At 42.0% G+C, this 16,347-nt stretch overlaps 1 protein-coding gene across 4 annotated transcripts in view; it reads right to left on the bottom strand.

Moving 5' to 3' along the window:
- The window catches only part of LOC110526195 (activating molecule in BECN1-regulated autophagy protein 1), a 107,343-nt gene that overhangs the window by 87,355 nt on the left and 3,641 nt on the right, over positions 1 to 16,347 (bottom strand). The window contains exons 1-8 of one of the 4 annotated variants that reach the window (XM_036980547.1): positions 13,302 to 13,923; positions 12,439 to 12,636; positions 12,274 to 12,332; positions 11,979 to 12,162; positions 9,951 to 10,123; positions 9,738 to 9,804; positions 8,139 to 9,655; positions 3,056 to 3,142 (exon numbers count right to left, since the gene is read on the bottom strand). In XM_036980547.1, the coding sequence (XP_036836442.1) occupies positions 3,056 to 3,142; positions 8,139 to 9,655; positions 9,738 to 9,804; positions 9,951 to 10,123; positions 11,979 to 12,162; positions 12,274 to 12,332; positions 12,439 to 12,570 (2,219 nt within the window). In that variant the 5' untranslated portion in view covers positions 12,571 to 12,636; positions 13,302 to 13,923. Of the gene's footprint in view, positions 1 to 3,055; positions 3,143 to 8,138; positions 9,656 to 9,737; positions 9,805 to 9,950; positions 10,124 to 11,978; positions 12,163 to 12,273; positions 12,333 to 12,438; positions 12,637 to 13,301; positions 13,924 to 16,347 lie in introns of those variants that run through there. The other 3 variants (XM_021606948.2, XM_021606946.2, XM_036980546.1) reach the window with 3 other exon arrangements.

Genomic DNA, 16,347 nt, shown 5'->3' with positions numbered 1-16,347 from the left:
TTGGTTTGAGTAAACATAGTTCAAGAGTCAGAAGAGGTGAATGAAGAGATATCGCTAAATCAGTAAAGTAAATATGTTAGTTTTTGCTGCCGACAGCAGACAAGGTGGTCTGGGACAGTCAATGTTGACACTCCACAAATATAAATAGATGACTTAACTCGCAGAAGATTAGGGTTTTTCAAAACCAATACCCATCCATGCAATTATCACTAGTCAAGTTGTGTGCAGACCTCAGTCTAGCTTTCCCAATGATTGTACTGTATTACCAGGGCTCAAGGAGCATGCAATACTTCGGTATTAAGATTATTTTTCTTCAAGTTATAGTGTAGCCTGCTATGCAATCTCTGATTCATGTCACAAATGAGTTTATCTGCCTGGATAATTATTTGAATAGGTGGAAAAACCTGAGTAACATTAATCAAAGTTATTGCATGACACCCAGAGGGTCAGTAATTGGATTACAATTCAAAATACTGGATTGGAAATGAAAACGAGGACAGGGAAATAAATCAACACCTGGCAAGTATTAAAAGTGATACTAAATTGACTCTACAAATGAGTTTGTCAGATCTGGCATCAATTCCACTGAAGCGTTATGAATTTGATGTGACAGGGGACAAACATGTTCAAAATGGCCAAAATAAAGGAGGCAGGTTCCATTACAGGGCAGCATCTTTTGATATCTTAGAAACTAAAATCATAAATCTCTACTCTGGAGTTCAGAATGCAATGGGAGGAGAAGGTAACAGGGTACATAGTGTTATTTTTTATGGAGTTCCCAATACTCCAGGAGGTGAACAGCAGTGGCCATGAATATTTGGGTCTGCCCACGAGGAAACACTATCAAAGACACTGTCAAGCACTGAAACAGGTTACCAGCAGAGAATATCTGAGTTTGGACACTACCTACTCTTAATGTAGTACTGTCCTGGATGCAAGCCATACTGGCAAATTACAAATGACAAGGCACCTACTACAAAGCCCCACTAGCTTTCTCACAATGTTCAATGGAAATGATTTGTGTAATTCCCTAGAAAAGGTTTTCTAGGAACTGGCCATAAAAAGGACCCATTTTCACCTCAGATACTTCAGCGGTCTCAATGCATTGTATTGAGTGGTTGACAGCATGTAAGAAAATGTTCATGGCCAGAACACATGGGAAATGTTTTCATGTGGGAACTATTTGTAACGGTTACTCTTGCAGATAGGCCTAGCCTACTTCTTACTCTTGAATGTTTGAGGATATTCAAATGGAAGAGGAACTAGATTTGGATTTTCAAAATAGAAAACCTTTAACGGATCCTTATATTCAGTCTGAATATGCCTTTTGGAAAATTCTGATTGAAGACCTCTTAACCGAGGAATGTGGTTGTTTTTTTATGATTGTGTTTTTGAAGGTTCTGTACTTTCTATGCGCCTATGCTGACTTGATTATGTAAGCGTTAGTCATGCATGGCTCCCTTGTAAAAGACACGTTGGTCTTAATGGAACTCCACCCTGACTAAATAAAGTTGAAATAAATACATGTGAGAGAGAATAACGAGGTGAGAGGGAAGTGTCGGCGCTATCCTCGCCACTAGAAAGGCGTTTAAGATCAAAGGTCAAAGCAAATGACGACAGAGAGTGAGTAGTCAATTGTCAAGTGTCCACTCTCTACAAAAATTGGCTGTACTGATCATTATGTCCCCGCTCTGGGTCACACATTGATTTTCTATAAAGCACCTTGGTTCCTAAGCAGAGCAGCGCTGTCCCTAGATGAATGTGGTTTTACTGAGAGGACTAGGCCCTACTATCCACCCCACAAGGCACCACCTTGGAGGTCAGCTGGCATTCAATCCCAGACACTAAATTCAGAACCTCCAGGCTCATAGGAGACCCGGTGTAATGAATCACTCTTCAGCAAGGCAGTATCGGTGGGACACAGATAGATGTTGATAACGTCCCCACTTTGCTCAAAGGTCTAAGAAACATCACAACTTGTGTAGGGATGCAATGAATAAAAATGTATTACCATGAAAAGACCATGTCCTAGTTCCATTTATATTTAACGACGACCAGTAACAATTCCATTTATAGCAGTGATAATACATTTCAAAAGAACAGCATGCATTAGAATAAGTTCATATTTGCTACACGGTTGGCCTTCTGGCAGATGTTAAAGGGAAATTACCTTTGACAAATACTTCATGTAAGCATCATATGCTTGAAGCTAAACTGTCTAGTTTGTCTTACAGTATATAATGTCAATGCTATGACATACTGTTGCCTGAGAACCACACAGAGACAAGTGTGCACAGGTTAGTTAAATGTTAGTCCTCCCAAAATGTTGTTGTCGTCACGCCTCCTTTGAAGATCTGAAGAATTTTGTAGTAGCTGAAACGGAATGGTCCGCTGGCTTCCAGTAGCTACATTTTTATTGGACGTTACATTCCAAGAACCCTCCCCACATGACTGTTGAGGGAGTGCTGCGTCTTAAGCGCCACCCAAGCAAGGTCTTGGATTGGTTTGACGTGTTGTGAGGCATCAGATTTAGACCAAGTCTCCACCCCTTTTAAGATCATTTAGGCCAGACTTCAGGATTAGGGAAACCTGGTTCTCTACGAGGCAAGTGAAATGATGTTGATAGTGGGACCATTTTCCATTTGTTTGCTGGCTTGTCTGCACCTGTTAGAGCACTACACCGAGGCCCGACCTGAAAATGTGTCATATTTCCTTTGCATCAATATTTGCCATAAAATGGTGCTCTATTGTTTTTAGAATTGTCAATGCTCCCTGACGGTGTCCCTTATGTTCAGTGATTGTTAGACAGAAGACAAAATGAAGAGACTGTATAAATTTAGGTCCAATATCATTTCTGCAGTTTCAATTTCTTTTTACTCAAACCACCTGAGGGCAAATCGACTATGTTTGACACCCCCATTTATCGAAGTGCCAAATTATTGTTGGTCCTTGTAGTGTGTGCTACATGCTAATCTAGTATGCTTGGAACTTTTTTGTATTCTCATAAATAACGTATTACAAGTAAGACATCAATAGCACTGACCACAAGACTCACCTGGCAGGATCTGGATAAATAGGATGGTCCCGGGAGCCAGATATGTCATATCGAGACTGCGACATAAGAGATGACTCCAAAAGCCTCCTATGCAAGAGAAACGGAGCAAAACGGATGGTTAGATCTTCATGTCCACTAATGAAAACACCACAAACAAAGTTGTTGCACCTGTTGTTTAATAATCAGCTCAAATATTTTCCATATTCATTATCGCCAACTAGTCTAAACCGCTTTCCAGTGGGAAAAAAGGAGCCATTTCTGTGACTGACGCAACCAAACAATGTTTCTCTCCTCTCTCATTACTTTTCAGAGGTATAATTAAGAGAATGAATACCTCCACAATTTAAAAAAACACACACACCATAGAGAGCCTACATATCAGGTGCTTCCTCAATGGATACGAATGTCTCCTAGCTCTTCTTTATAACCAACCGCCTGTGTTCAGGGACAGCTGATTTGGGTGATAGATTTAGAATGGGAGTCAATGCACTACAGCTGAGCAGCCCGATCAACTCTGCTTGATAATGGCAATAAAACATGAACCTTTATCAAGACCCAGTATTCCCACACTAGGGATGTTGCAAAGACCATGAACAATGCCAACATTTCAATACACCACTTGCATTCAGCAGTCCAGTTCTTATTTTTCAGTTTTGAGTTTGGATAAAACTGGATGTATCATAGAGAAAGATTGGCTTTAGGTTGTTATTCAGGCCATTAAAGCTGAAACGTTTGAAATAGAGTGATTATAGAAAAGCTCAGGGACATGTGAGTGGCAACGGAGACACGACGTGACAATTTCAAATCTTGAATTTGACATTTTAGTGCCCCATAAGACAAAGAGTGACTCCAAATATGGAAAGGTAGCAATCATTTATTCAGATTTAGAATGCAAAGTTTAAAAAATATATATATATATTTATTTATTGTTGGATTCAAAACGTGTTCTAAAATAGCACATATGCGGTGCAGACTATTTCAAGTGATTGGCTGGAGAGCAAGCCCGACATTGTCGACATTAAAACAAGTCTGTAAATGATTGTGTGGTTGACATGTTAATGAGACAGAACATGCAGTTCCCACCCTCCTGCCATAATTCTTACCCCAAAGTCACAAAACAGCGTGCTCATTACGGTGAGGGATAGAATAGCCAAAATTACTGGAATCACTCAAAGCATTCCCTTCCTTGAGATTCACATTTATTTACATCCTCGCCAGCTTGCTCATTGGAGGATAGTCTTTTATAACCACCATTTTAGTCATTAAAAAAAGTCTCATTAAATTCCTAAGGGACATCATTTGCCCATTATCGGCAGCACATCAAGTAAAAAGAATTATAGTGATGTGAAATGTCACAGCCCTGTGTAACAACCCATTAAATTAGTCCAGTCTTTTACTGAGCCGGGACTTGAATGCCATTCCTATACAGAGGATGGTGAGGCAACTACAATAACAATGGTCTTTATACTTTAGTGGTTTTGAGGAACGTTTGGTATGCAAAAAAAAGCACTACATTTTCAATTGTTAGATTATAACCTCAACCGCTCTAGTCTTTTGGGCTCAAAACAAGTCAGAAAATGTCTAAGAATACAGTAGCCAACACCTCACAGAAAAAGCAATTACTGCAATAAATACAGCTTAATATAAGCCTAGGCCTGTTCATTTTGTTAAATCACTTTTAATCTGCTATATCAATGCCTTGCCCAAAGAAGGTTAACTTCAGAATGTGGACATGAGAAAGAACCCATTGTGCCCATGTAGGCTCAACAACACAAAGTAGCCTAAAGATCAAATATCATTAATATAGTCACATAAAACCTTGAACATATTCCATCTAGGGTGACCTGAAGCTGTGAGTCGATGAGATAGACTAGAATCTAAAAGAGACGTGAACATAACAGAGAACCAAACTTCAGTTTGGTCATTTGCTTTCCAGACGCTTCTTGACGGCCTACAGATTAAACCCAATGCTTTGGCCTCGTGTCAGACAAAGTAGAGCAGCACCCTCAGGGTGCTGGAGAGCTCTCCACACAACAAGCCCCAGCATTAGGCTAGATAATGAGGGGTTGAGCAGGAAGGGCAACTTCACATTGTTAAAGTTCACAACACTGCCCTTGAAACAGAGGCTAATTGCAACCTTCCAGGGCACGGGGGATGGATTGGGATTGAAGCGAGAAGGAAAATGAGAGGGGAGAAAAAAAACATTACCGTGTTTTCAATGACTGTAGCTAAATGTTATGCAAATATTAAGATATCAAATATTTCACTTTTTCCATTTCACTGTTTCCTAAAATAGGCATTACTTTCTTGCCTGGCTACCCAAAATCCTTGCTCCAGCCAAACGCCACGCCCAAGGATGTTAGTTTCTTCTCCGCAATGAGTCTGGATCTGAGTACCTTCCAGACGATTTGTTGAATGGAAATCCATTATAGACCATCTGATTGGTTCCAGAAACTGATGGGTTGGGCCAGAGCACACATGGGTAAAGTGGCATTTCGAAAATGCGTCAATGTCTTTAACACTCTTCATTGCCATCAATGAAGATGAAACCAGTCTCCGACTGAATTATGTTGCGAACAATAGAGCAGCGGAAGAATTCAGTTTGTTTTGCAGAGCCCATCATATCCTCATAGTTTGTGCAACTACAAATACAATGGCTTGTTCATTAAATAGCTTTTATAAGTGTTCACAGCAAATACCTATGCTAATTCCCAAACCAATCCTAATAGCCTAGGTCTAACTACTCCTATTCTAGAAAGTTGTCAATGGTAGTTGCCACAGGAGAGGTAGAGTTGTCTTGGCAATCATCTCTAAATATTTAGTCAGTAGCATACTGCCACCAAGTGGAAAACTGAAGCAACACAGAGACAATCCTGCTTCTACAGGTCTATTACAAATTAGCTTGTGTCCACCATTTGATTGGAACGATGGGAAGTCGATCCCCGGCCAAGTCACACCAAAGACTCTAAAAATGAGACCCGATGCATCCCTGCTTGGAACTCAGCATTAACAAGATTGAGGGTAATGCTGCATTCAACACAACTTTGACATTTCCAACATGGAAACTTTTAGAAAGATGAGGTCCGAGCTTCCCACTTGTTAAGTATCACAATCAGCCAAAAGAAAGCTCCACGCAAAAAAAAACACTGTATAAAAAGCGACACATTGTCGACCTTGTAGTTTTGAAAAAAAGCCTTTTGTAGGCTTTTTGAATGGTATTCAACTTGCAAAAACGTAACACAATGGCTTTCAGTGTAATAACTTCACAAAAAATATCTTGCAAAAGTAAATTTCATACACACAGTACCAGGCAAAAGTTTGAACACACCTACTCATGAATGTATTTTTACTATTTTCTACATTGTAGAATAATAGTGAAGACATCAAAACTATGAAATAACACATATGGAATCATGTAGTAACCAAAAAAAAAGGTGTTGAACAAATCAAAACATGTTATATTTGAGATTCTTCAAAGTAGCCACCCTTTGCCTTGATAACAGCTTTGCACACTCTTGGCATTCTCTCAACCAGCTTCATGAGGTAGTCACCTGGAATGCGTTTCAATTAACAGGTGTGCCTTGTTAAAAGTGAATTTGTGGGATTTATTTCCTTCTATGAGCCAATCAATTGTGTTGTGGGGGTGGTAGGGTTGGTATGCAAAAAATAGCCCTATTTGGTAAAAGACCAAGTCCATATTATGGCAAGAACAGCTCAAATAAGCAAAGAGAAACAACAGTCCATTGTTACTTTAAGACATGAGGGTCAGTCAATCTGGAAAATGTCAAGAACTTTGAAAGTTTCTTCAAGTGCAGTCGCAAAAACCATCAAGCGCTATGATTGAGGAAAGCACTACTAAAGGACACCAAAAATAAGAAGACACTCGCTTGTGCCAAGAAACACAAGCAATGGACATTCGACTGGTGGAAATCTGTCCTTTGGTCTGATGAGTGTAAATTTGAGATTTTTGGTTCCAACCGCCATGTCATTATGAGACGCAGAGAAGGTAAAGGGAAGATCTTGGCATGTGTGGTTCCCACTGTGAAGCATGGAGGTGGTGGTGTGATGGTGCTTTGCTGGTGACAGTGTCAGTGTATTTTTTTTACATTTTATTCAAGGCACACTTAACCAGCATGGCTACCACAGCATTCAGCAGCAATACACCAACCCATCTGGTTTGCGCTTAGTGGGACTATCATTTGTTTTTCAACAGGATAATGACCCAACACACCTCCAGGCTGTGTAAGGGTTATTTGACGAAGAAGGAGAGTGATGAGTGCTACATCAGATGACCTGGCCTCCTCATTCACCCAACCTCAACCAAATTGAGATGGTTTGGGATGAGTTGGACCCCAGAGTAAAGGAAAAGCAGCCAACAAGTGCTCAGTATATGTGGGAACTCCTTGAAGACTGTTGGAAAAGCATTCCAGGTGAAGCTGGTTGAGAGAATGCCAAGCGTGCGCAAAGCTGTCATCAAGGCAAAGGGTGGCTACATTGAAGAATCTAAAATACATTTTTATTTGTTTAACACTTTTTTGGCTACTACACGATTCCATGTGTGTCATTTCATAGTTTTGATGTATTCACGATTATTCTACAATGTAGAAAATAGTACAAATAAAGAAATAGACTTGAATGAGAAGGCGTGTCCAAAATTACCCTGATGACTACACAAGTTTGGAAAACACATTTTATCAACAAAAAATAAAAATGCATTTAAAAAGGAGGGGGAAATATTACCATATTAAGGGATATATTTTTTTAATAAAAAATAAAAAATCTGTGATACTGATATGAGCTGCACAGTTGAATGAGCACAAAAGCATAACATGCAAAGTCTGCCTGTATGATTAGACTAATGACAAGCATGGGGTGACTTGGGATGATGTGCACGTCTTGTGGTAGGGCAGACTTGGAAGCTTATAAGATGTGTTGAATGTTGCATCTGGTACTGCCTCAAAGTCAGAGTTCAGCCACCAGGCCAGTCATGCTACTTCCAGCATATTGGAAAAATCTATGCATCAATTATGTTTTTCATTTAACAAATTGCACAAAAAAAATCGATAACACCTGATTCTCTCACCTTCTCAGGTAATCATCATCGTGATTTTCGTCAGGCATTTCTTGGTTTAAGGCCTCTTGTGGTACATTCGCCGCTGGACTTGGACTGACAGGCGGTCGGTAAACTCTCTCCCACTGGCCTGTCTCCTGGTTATATACCAACCCCACCGCCTGTTCTCTCTGTGAGCTAGAGGATCCCCGGTGAGTGAAGGCTGTGTCCCCTCCAGGTTCATCAGCACTGGGCTGTGACTGTAATAACTGTCTCCTGTCAGAGGACTGGGGAACATGTAGCACCGTCGGCCTCATTGTGTGAAAGGCAGGGTTGGGGCTTGGGGGCTGCCATGAGGTGCTCCCCTCCTCTTGTGATGGGGTCTGGCCAGTGCGTTCCCAGCGCTGTGTACCTTGGTTAAACGTGAACAGGTTGTGGCAGACCCTGCAGCGGTTCATATGGCCGCGGGAGGGACCAGAACCACCATCACTGCTGTTGGGGGGCTGATAATGGGGGGTGACAGGCCGCTCACACTCTATGTTATTATTGAGCATCTCCCGTGTCTGTTGCTCTTGGCTGATCTCTCCACCAGTACCACCTGACTGCTCCATTTCCTGCATGCGATCATACTCCATGAAGTAGCGATTCAAGTTGCACTGCAGCACGTTACGGATCGAGGTGGGGCTGTTGCTCCCTCCCTCCCCAAGAGAGTGGTGTCCACTACTAGTGCTGGGTCCATCTACAGAGCTGTTTCCACTGGTGTGAGGGCTCACTACTGCTGGGGGCAAGCTTCCTCCCTCTGTGGTAGAGGTGTAGACAGGCGACTGAAAGGAGCCCTCCTGCTGCCTCAGCACAGACAGCAGGTTGACAGAGGATGCACTAGTCCTGGGTGGAGATACCCCAACACCCCCACTATGCTCAGGCCGCATGTTGAGCATGCTGCCCATCCAGTCTGCTCCTGCCAGTCGCCCAGAGCACTCCAGGCCTGGCTGCTGGTGGCCCTGGTTGGTTATAAGGCCTGGGATGCTGCGCTGGCCAGGGCCTGAAGATGGAGTGCGTAAAGAGTGTCCTCTAGCACTGCCGTACACACTGTTGAAGGCAGAGGGACGGTGTGAGGAGCGAGGCTCAGAGGGCTGCCGGGGCTCAGTGCGAGCAGAGGAGAAGGTGGAGGCATGAGACTGGGCCTCCAGGCTCTCAGGGTCAGAGGGGTCCTCTCCAGATGGTGAAGGGGCTCGGGTGGCAGAGCACCGACTGCAGAAGCAAACCATACCAAGGTGTTGCACACAACCCTGGTAGGGGGGTCGGGAGCGATTCCGCAGGGCAGAATAATGTCCAGAGGGAAGACTAGGGGAGTCAGCAGCACTATTGGCAGCGGGTGCAGGAGGATGCTGTTCCTCAGACTGTGAGCCAGAGTTCCTCGATGACAGGATGTGCAGGAAGTTGTGGAGAATGGGTGTACGGCGGACCGGTTGGGACTGTAGGAAGGATCGATGGCGAAAGTGTGGCATCTCCACGCTATCCATGGGGACCTCCGAGTCATCATCACTCTGCTGAAAAGCACACAACAGGAACACAATGTTCTTGATATTATGCAACTGACCTTAAATAATGTAAAGTATTAAACAGTCTCACCTGTTGGTTAGAGGGATTCACTATAGCGGTCAACAGGTAATGACCCAGTGGGTCAAACCTCACCAGTCTGCAACAGAGCATTTGCATGTGTCATTAGCTACGTTTTGCTTCGACTCGGTTTCCAAATTCAGATATTGCAGCAAAGTTTCAACAAGTCAAGTAATCGAACACTGTGGAAATGATAGGGAGATCAAGGTGGAGCTTTTGTCAGACCTGACTCTCTCAGTCTCACTGGCAGTCTTGACCAGGGCAAATGGCTCCCTCCTACTCCAGTCCCAGAAGTGAACCTCATTGTTTGTTGCTATGAGAAGGAGCTGGGCAGTAGGGTGAAAGGCCAGGGAGGCAATGGCCACATTGCTCTCAGTGAACCAGCTCTCACTGCCACCCTGGGCATCAGAGGGGCCACACAATGTTCAAAAGAAGAAGATTAGTGTCAATATTATGCACATGCACAAAAACCCAGAATGTCATCCAACTATTTTTAAGAGAATGCACGGAAATCGATTGGTAAGGAATAAAACTTGTGATGCAAGAGAGGACACACACACCACCAGCGCCACACACAGAGATAGTTAGAGATCTCTAGTTGGATATAACCCATTTTTGCATGGACACTGCCATAGAGCCTCACAGTGGAGGTGTCATAGTACCCATAAAACCTAGTAGTCAAACAGGGAAATGGTTCCTAAAGTTTTTCCACCATTAATTTTGACCATAGGGAATTTTAGAAACACTTAAAGGGCTGTGATTCGTGTAGGCTTACCTAGTGTGACATTTTGATAACCGTGTAAACCTCTCTCGGACAGGGTAACTTCTATCAATATATTCTGCTCCATTTATGCTCAGATTCGAAAATGCTAATTAGCATCAAAGGAGACATCATGCAAAACTACAAATCCCTGCAAGCTCCTGCACATTATCTCTAGCGGACATCTTTGCTAACAGGTATTATGACAACTTAAAACTTGCACAAGACAGTTCACAGAATTGTCAATTGAAAGAAATCTTACCAATTTATTCATTACTGGATTTAGCTAACATTAGATAGTTAATCCAGAGATTATTACCTTTGCCTCGATTCGTCAGTCTAGTCCAGATCATCATAACATTTGTAGTTCTTTATGATAGCCACATTAGCATTACATTTTTGTGGGATAAATACAGGCGAATATATTGATACAAGCCACTTTGTCCTTGAGAGATTTACAGTTATCAAAACATCACACCGGGAAAAGCCTAAACAAAACATCCCTTATTTTAAGTGTTTCGAAAATCCCCTATAGGAAAAATTAAATGGTGAAAAAAAAATTGGAACCATTTCCCTGTTTGACCTCTATGTTTTATGAGTATTATGACTCATATTGTGGTACTCTATCAAGGGCTTCCACCATTTTAAAGTAGTCAACTGGATGGGGATTCATAAGGGTTGGGAGGGATCAGCCAATGCTCACAGCATTGGCTTCTTCTTCAAATTGGGTTACCTGGTTTGTAAATGGCTTTAAGCTGTATCACCGCCATCTTGTGGCCACAATAAATGAATGACAAGATTTGGTTCAGGACTCCTGCACTGCAGGTGGCGGTAAAACACCAATATACGCTGTATGCTATCTTCAAACACAAAAAAAATTAAAATAGACTACTTCAAAATTGAGATGGCCTCAATGGTGCTACCCGTGCTCTTACAGGTGCCATAATGGGACAGATAAAATGAGAGATTCTCAATTGGTTTTACTCAACTCATCTGTCCTGCTTTTGAAAAAGTTTAAAGGTAATCGAGGAGCAGCGGTGAGGATAAACAAATGAGCTTGTATGAAATTAGACTCTCCTCTCCATAAGGCAAATTACATTTACAGGGGTGAAATCCCAAAATGAATGTGTAAAGTGATAAAAACAAATACAGCTAGTTGTGGAAGACATTTTGCAGATGAAATAATAAGTGGTGTATCCTTTTTAAATGTGTGCATGCTTTCTCCTTTGAGAAAACAGCTGATTCAAAGGGGGTGTGGTGGATTTTAAAACACTTCTGCACTAGCAATGAGTGGAATACTCTTGTGTATCAAGGAAGTGAGCAAACTCCTCCATTCGCCTACTAATTAATTGACACCGTCCTCAACCACATATCGGTTTCCAGTTCACGGAGGAGTCTAGGAGAATATCCCAAAGATGAGTCGTCTAATTAAGTCTATTGTAGCACATGTAGTCCCCGAGGTTCCTTTGCATGAGAAGATGACAGCCACTCACATGCAGGTCCCAGATGCGAACCTCTCCATCCAGACATCCCGAAGCCACCAAACCAGGGATGGTAGGGTGAAAGGTCAGACACCAAGGAGTGCGGCGATGGCCCACCAGAGAGTGAACACACTTTCCTGTCTTAATCTCGGTGATATAAATGTTGTGGTTGACATGAGTGGAGGCAATTAAGGTCCTATTTAAAGGGAAAACATTAACAGTTAACATACAATCTTCCAGTCTTGGTGTCTTTCTATCTCCTCCAGACAAAAAATTTTTACAACATTTTATTGGATGACATTCTGACCTGTCCGGGCTAAAAGCCAACAGGAAGGTAGAACGAGGGCTGTCCGGCAACTCCACTTTCTGAGGAAAATAAAATAAGAGCACATAAAAAAAGCACCCACTCATGTCAGTTAAACTTGTTACATTGCACGATTTCCATCCATGCCTCACCAAGGATGCTCCTTACCTGACTCTGCCATTTCATCCTCCGGGTCTTCTCCTCAACAAGCTGCTGCAGGAGGCGCTGGGAACCAAGGCCACGGGCCCCACGCTCCCGGGCAGATAAGATCCGCACCGAATTCTTTGGGTAGACAGTCATCTCAAAGATCAGGCCTTCATTCCTCTCCTTCACACTGTTGTTGGTTGGTCTCAGTCACCAAAGGGTCTAAGCAAAAGCCATATGAAAGTGTGTCTGTGGCTAGCTTGTAGTCTACACCTTTACCTTGCATGATGAAATCCAGCTGTTGATGACATAACCATGTTTGTAGCTAACTAGCTAGCTAAAAGAAAAATGTTTATTATTAGTTACCTAATCACTGCAGTTCTCATTTGTTAACAGCCATGAGGTGCTGATGAAAACGTTGCCTTAAGTGGCATGAATAATGAACATATGTTAGTTTTACACAATTATAACGTTAATGGCAAAACAACTGTGGTGGTGTGGGTTCAGGATGAACAACCGAAATACAGAGAACCACAACGAAAGCAGGCTGTCATGAAACTTAAAAATGCTAGTTAACCCAACAAATGTGGGCCATTATACTGGAGGACGAAGATAGTATCGCCAATAACAGGTTAGTTATTAGTTGAAAAAATCTGACAACGTTTTGTACAGCCAGGCCTGTAACTACCAGTATATTTTTTGGTTAAATCACATTATCTTGTGTTACAATCTGTAGCTACCGGTCTCCCAATTAACTAACTAGCTAGCTAACATGCCAGCGATTGTCCAACTCAAGCAAGAACTGGCGTTGACAACCAACCCCATCAAGACATTGCATTGGCCTAACACAACTAGCTAACGTTAGCGATACTCGACCATGTCCCTACCTTTTCCCACTGCTACGGTTGGAATGTTCTTGTCGACTTAGCAAGTTACATATATTCGACTTTTACTAGCAACTGAAACTATCTCGTATAATTATGGTATATTTTCTCCGATATTTGTATATTGTGTTGACCAACTGTGGTTAACAAGCTAGCAGTGTAGCTAGGCTAGCTATTAGCTATGTTCTCCAAAACATTAGCCAGCTGGCCAGACCAGCCACAGCTCACCAGGCATTACTAGTTGAACACAGGAACGAACATAGGTGGGCGACACAAAACCGATAGTTTTTTTTTTTGCAGTGCAAGAAATAGCTAGCTTACAAAGGGTCAATATTGCTTTAAAGTAAGCAATGTATTTATAATCTACATGTATCGCTATTTCTATGTTTTACAGAAAACATATACATATACGTTTATGATTATACAACGTAGCGGATTCCAAACCGGGTTTGGGCCATAAAATCCTGGTCCTCATCCAAACGGTTTATACAATAATGGTCCTTATGGTTGTCATATGTGCTATAATGATTTAGAAAAAAACTTTAATCTCAAAGAGAACACGTTTTCTACTAAAACACTGGACGCTGATCTAGCATAACATTTTAGCTTCTGCACAGTTTGGATTGATTGATTGATTTGATAATTAAAAATACATATAAACAAAGATTTGTAAAAGTGACCGGTATTGCACAATATAGTCGGGGACTTATTTCCATTTTGGTCCCTATTTTTAACATAAATACATAAACAATTACATAGATACAGACAAATTACAGATAGAAATTAAAAAATGCTCAACCTCCAGATGAGTATCAGGGGAGTTAACATTCAATTCTTACAAGATTGTTTGGCTGGTAGTTTATTCTTTAGATGTTTGGGGCTGCTGGTGAACCATGATGTGCATACATGATCAAAGTGACACTGGACTAGCGCACTAGCTAGGTTTCCATCGAATTGATGACAGATTTTCATGCGAATATTGTCAAATCTTCTTAAAAACAATATTTCAGAGTTTCGTTTAGGAAATTTTAGCGCCGGGACAACATGACAGGGAAGATTTTGGCCAAATGAGCCACATTTTCGTTTCGTTAAAAACAGCCTATAACAAATGACAAAACCACTATTCCTTGTGTTTCGATGTGCAGCACACCTTATAGCCTATTTTTTGTTTTTATTCTACTTCCCTAAAACAATTTTCCACCTCACGGTTCAGCTGTCAGAAATTTGAGCACTACATGTATCGGGGCTACGGTGTCCACTATATAATATTAACATTTTAATTTAAAAAAAATATATATAGCCTATTTGAAAGAAGAGAAGCGTAGGCCTAACCCCAGAGAGCTAGATAGACAGGTGCTTCTACACCTGCAATGCTTGCTGTTTGGGGTTTTAGGCTGGGTTTCTGTACAGCACTTTGAGATATCAGCTGATGTAGGAAGGGCTATATAAATAAATTTGATTTGATTTGACATAAGCACACACCGACATGCATTTCTTTATGTGAGATGGTTACTACGTCTGGTATACAGATATAGACATTCAAGAGGCTAATTAGTTCATTTTCTATCATAATATTTTCTATAAAGATAAGCAAGAGTAACTCTGGTTGGCCTGAAACAGTCTTCCTCATCTCAAAAACATCTCAAAAACTGTTGGAGCCCCTGGGCTCTCTCAATTCAATTTCAATTTAAGGGCTTTATTGGCATGTGAAACATGTTTACATTGCCAAAGCAAGTGAAATAGATGAACAGAAGTAAAATAAACTAAAAATTAAATAAACAAACATAGGTTGTATTTACAATGGGGTTTGTTCTTCACTGGTTGTCCTTCTCTTGTGGCAACAGGTCACAAATCTTGCTGCTGTGATTGCACACTGTGGTATTTCACACAATAGATATGGGAGTTTATCAAAATTGGATTTGTTTTCAAATTCTTTGTGGGTCTGTGTAATGAGGGAAATATGTGTATCTTGCACATAGTCAAAGATTTCCATGATTTTGGATCAGTCACAGTGGTCAGGTATTCTGCCACTGTGTACTCTCTGTTTAGGGCCAAAAAACATTGTCACGTCTTCTCCCGCTCCCCCTCTCCGGGTGGTTTACTAATCACAGGCTTTGACATCCATCATTACGCACACCTGGCACCATTGTTACGGTCACCTGCGCCTCATCATGAAACACACCTGGACTCCATCACTTCACTGATTACCTCCCCTATATCTGTCACTCCCTTAGTGTTGTTCCCCCAGGCACGATTGGTTATTTGTTTCATATCCAGATGGTATGCTTGGGTTGTATTGTGCAATGGTCACGGCATTATTAAACTCAACACCTGCTTCTTGACTCCCAGTGTCTCTTGTTACAGAATACTTCCTCGACAAATGGAAGCAGCAGGAAATCAAGCCATCTCCCTGATGTTTGACGAACAATAACTACTTTGTCAACACCACGACCAGCTGATGCAACTGGCGACGGCTATGAAAGAGGTTCTTTGTGGTCTTCAACATCTCGAACATACCTGAGAGGATACTAGTGGATGATACTCTACCACCAGTTGAGCCAGCCCATCCAACAGTCTGCCCAAGTCAGTGATGCCTGGGTGGGTGTAGGCTACAGCTATCTGGGAGAGAAGAGGAGCTGGCTTCTTATGAGGGGTTCATGGCAGTGTTCACATCTATCTTCGCTCATCCACCGGAGGGCAGAGGTGATGAGTGCCTACTCCAACTACGGTGGGATGCCAAGACTGCTGCTGAGTACACGCTCACCTTCCAGACAGTAGCAACATTCAGCAGATGGCATGAGCCAGTGCTCTGTAAGCTTTTCAGAAGAGGACTGCATGAGGAGGTCCAGATGGAACTTGCATGTCGGGATGACAACCTCCTTGGCTGCACTCATTGCGATAGCCATCAGTCTGGTTAACTAACTTTGGGAGCGTCGGTACCATTGCTTCTGTCCTTCCCTCAGTGACCACTCTGTATCAGAGCCTGAACCCTTGGAGGTAAGGGTCACACGCCTCCCTGCGGCATAGTGACGGAAACTGCTGGGGCTCT

Source organism: Oncorhynchus mykiss, chromosome 6 (genome assembly GCF_013265735.2).
Source record: "Oncorhynchus mykiss isolate Arlee chromosome 6, USDA_OmykA_1.1, whole genome shotgun sequence".
NCBI classification, from domain to species: domain Eukaryota; kingdom Metazoa; phylum Chordata; class Actinopteri; order Salmoniformes; family Salmonidae; genus Oncorhynchus; species Oncorhynchus mykiss.
This window is presented reverse-complemented; position numbering and strand designations above follow the sequence as displayed.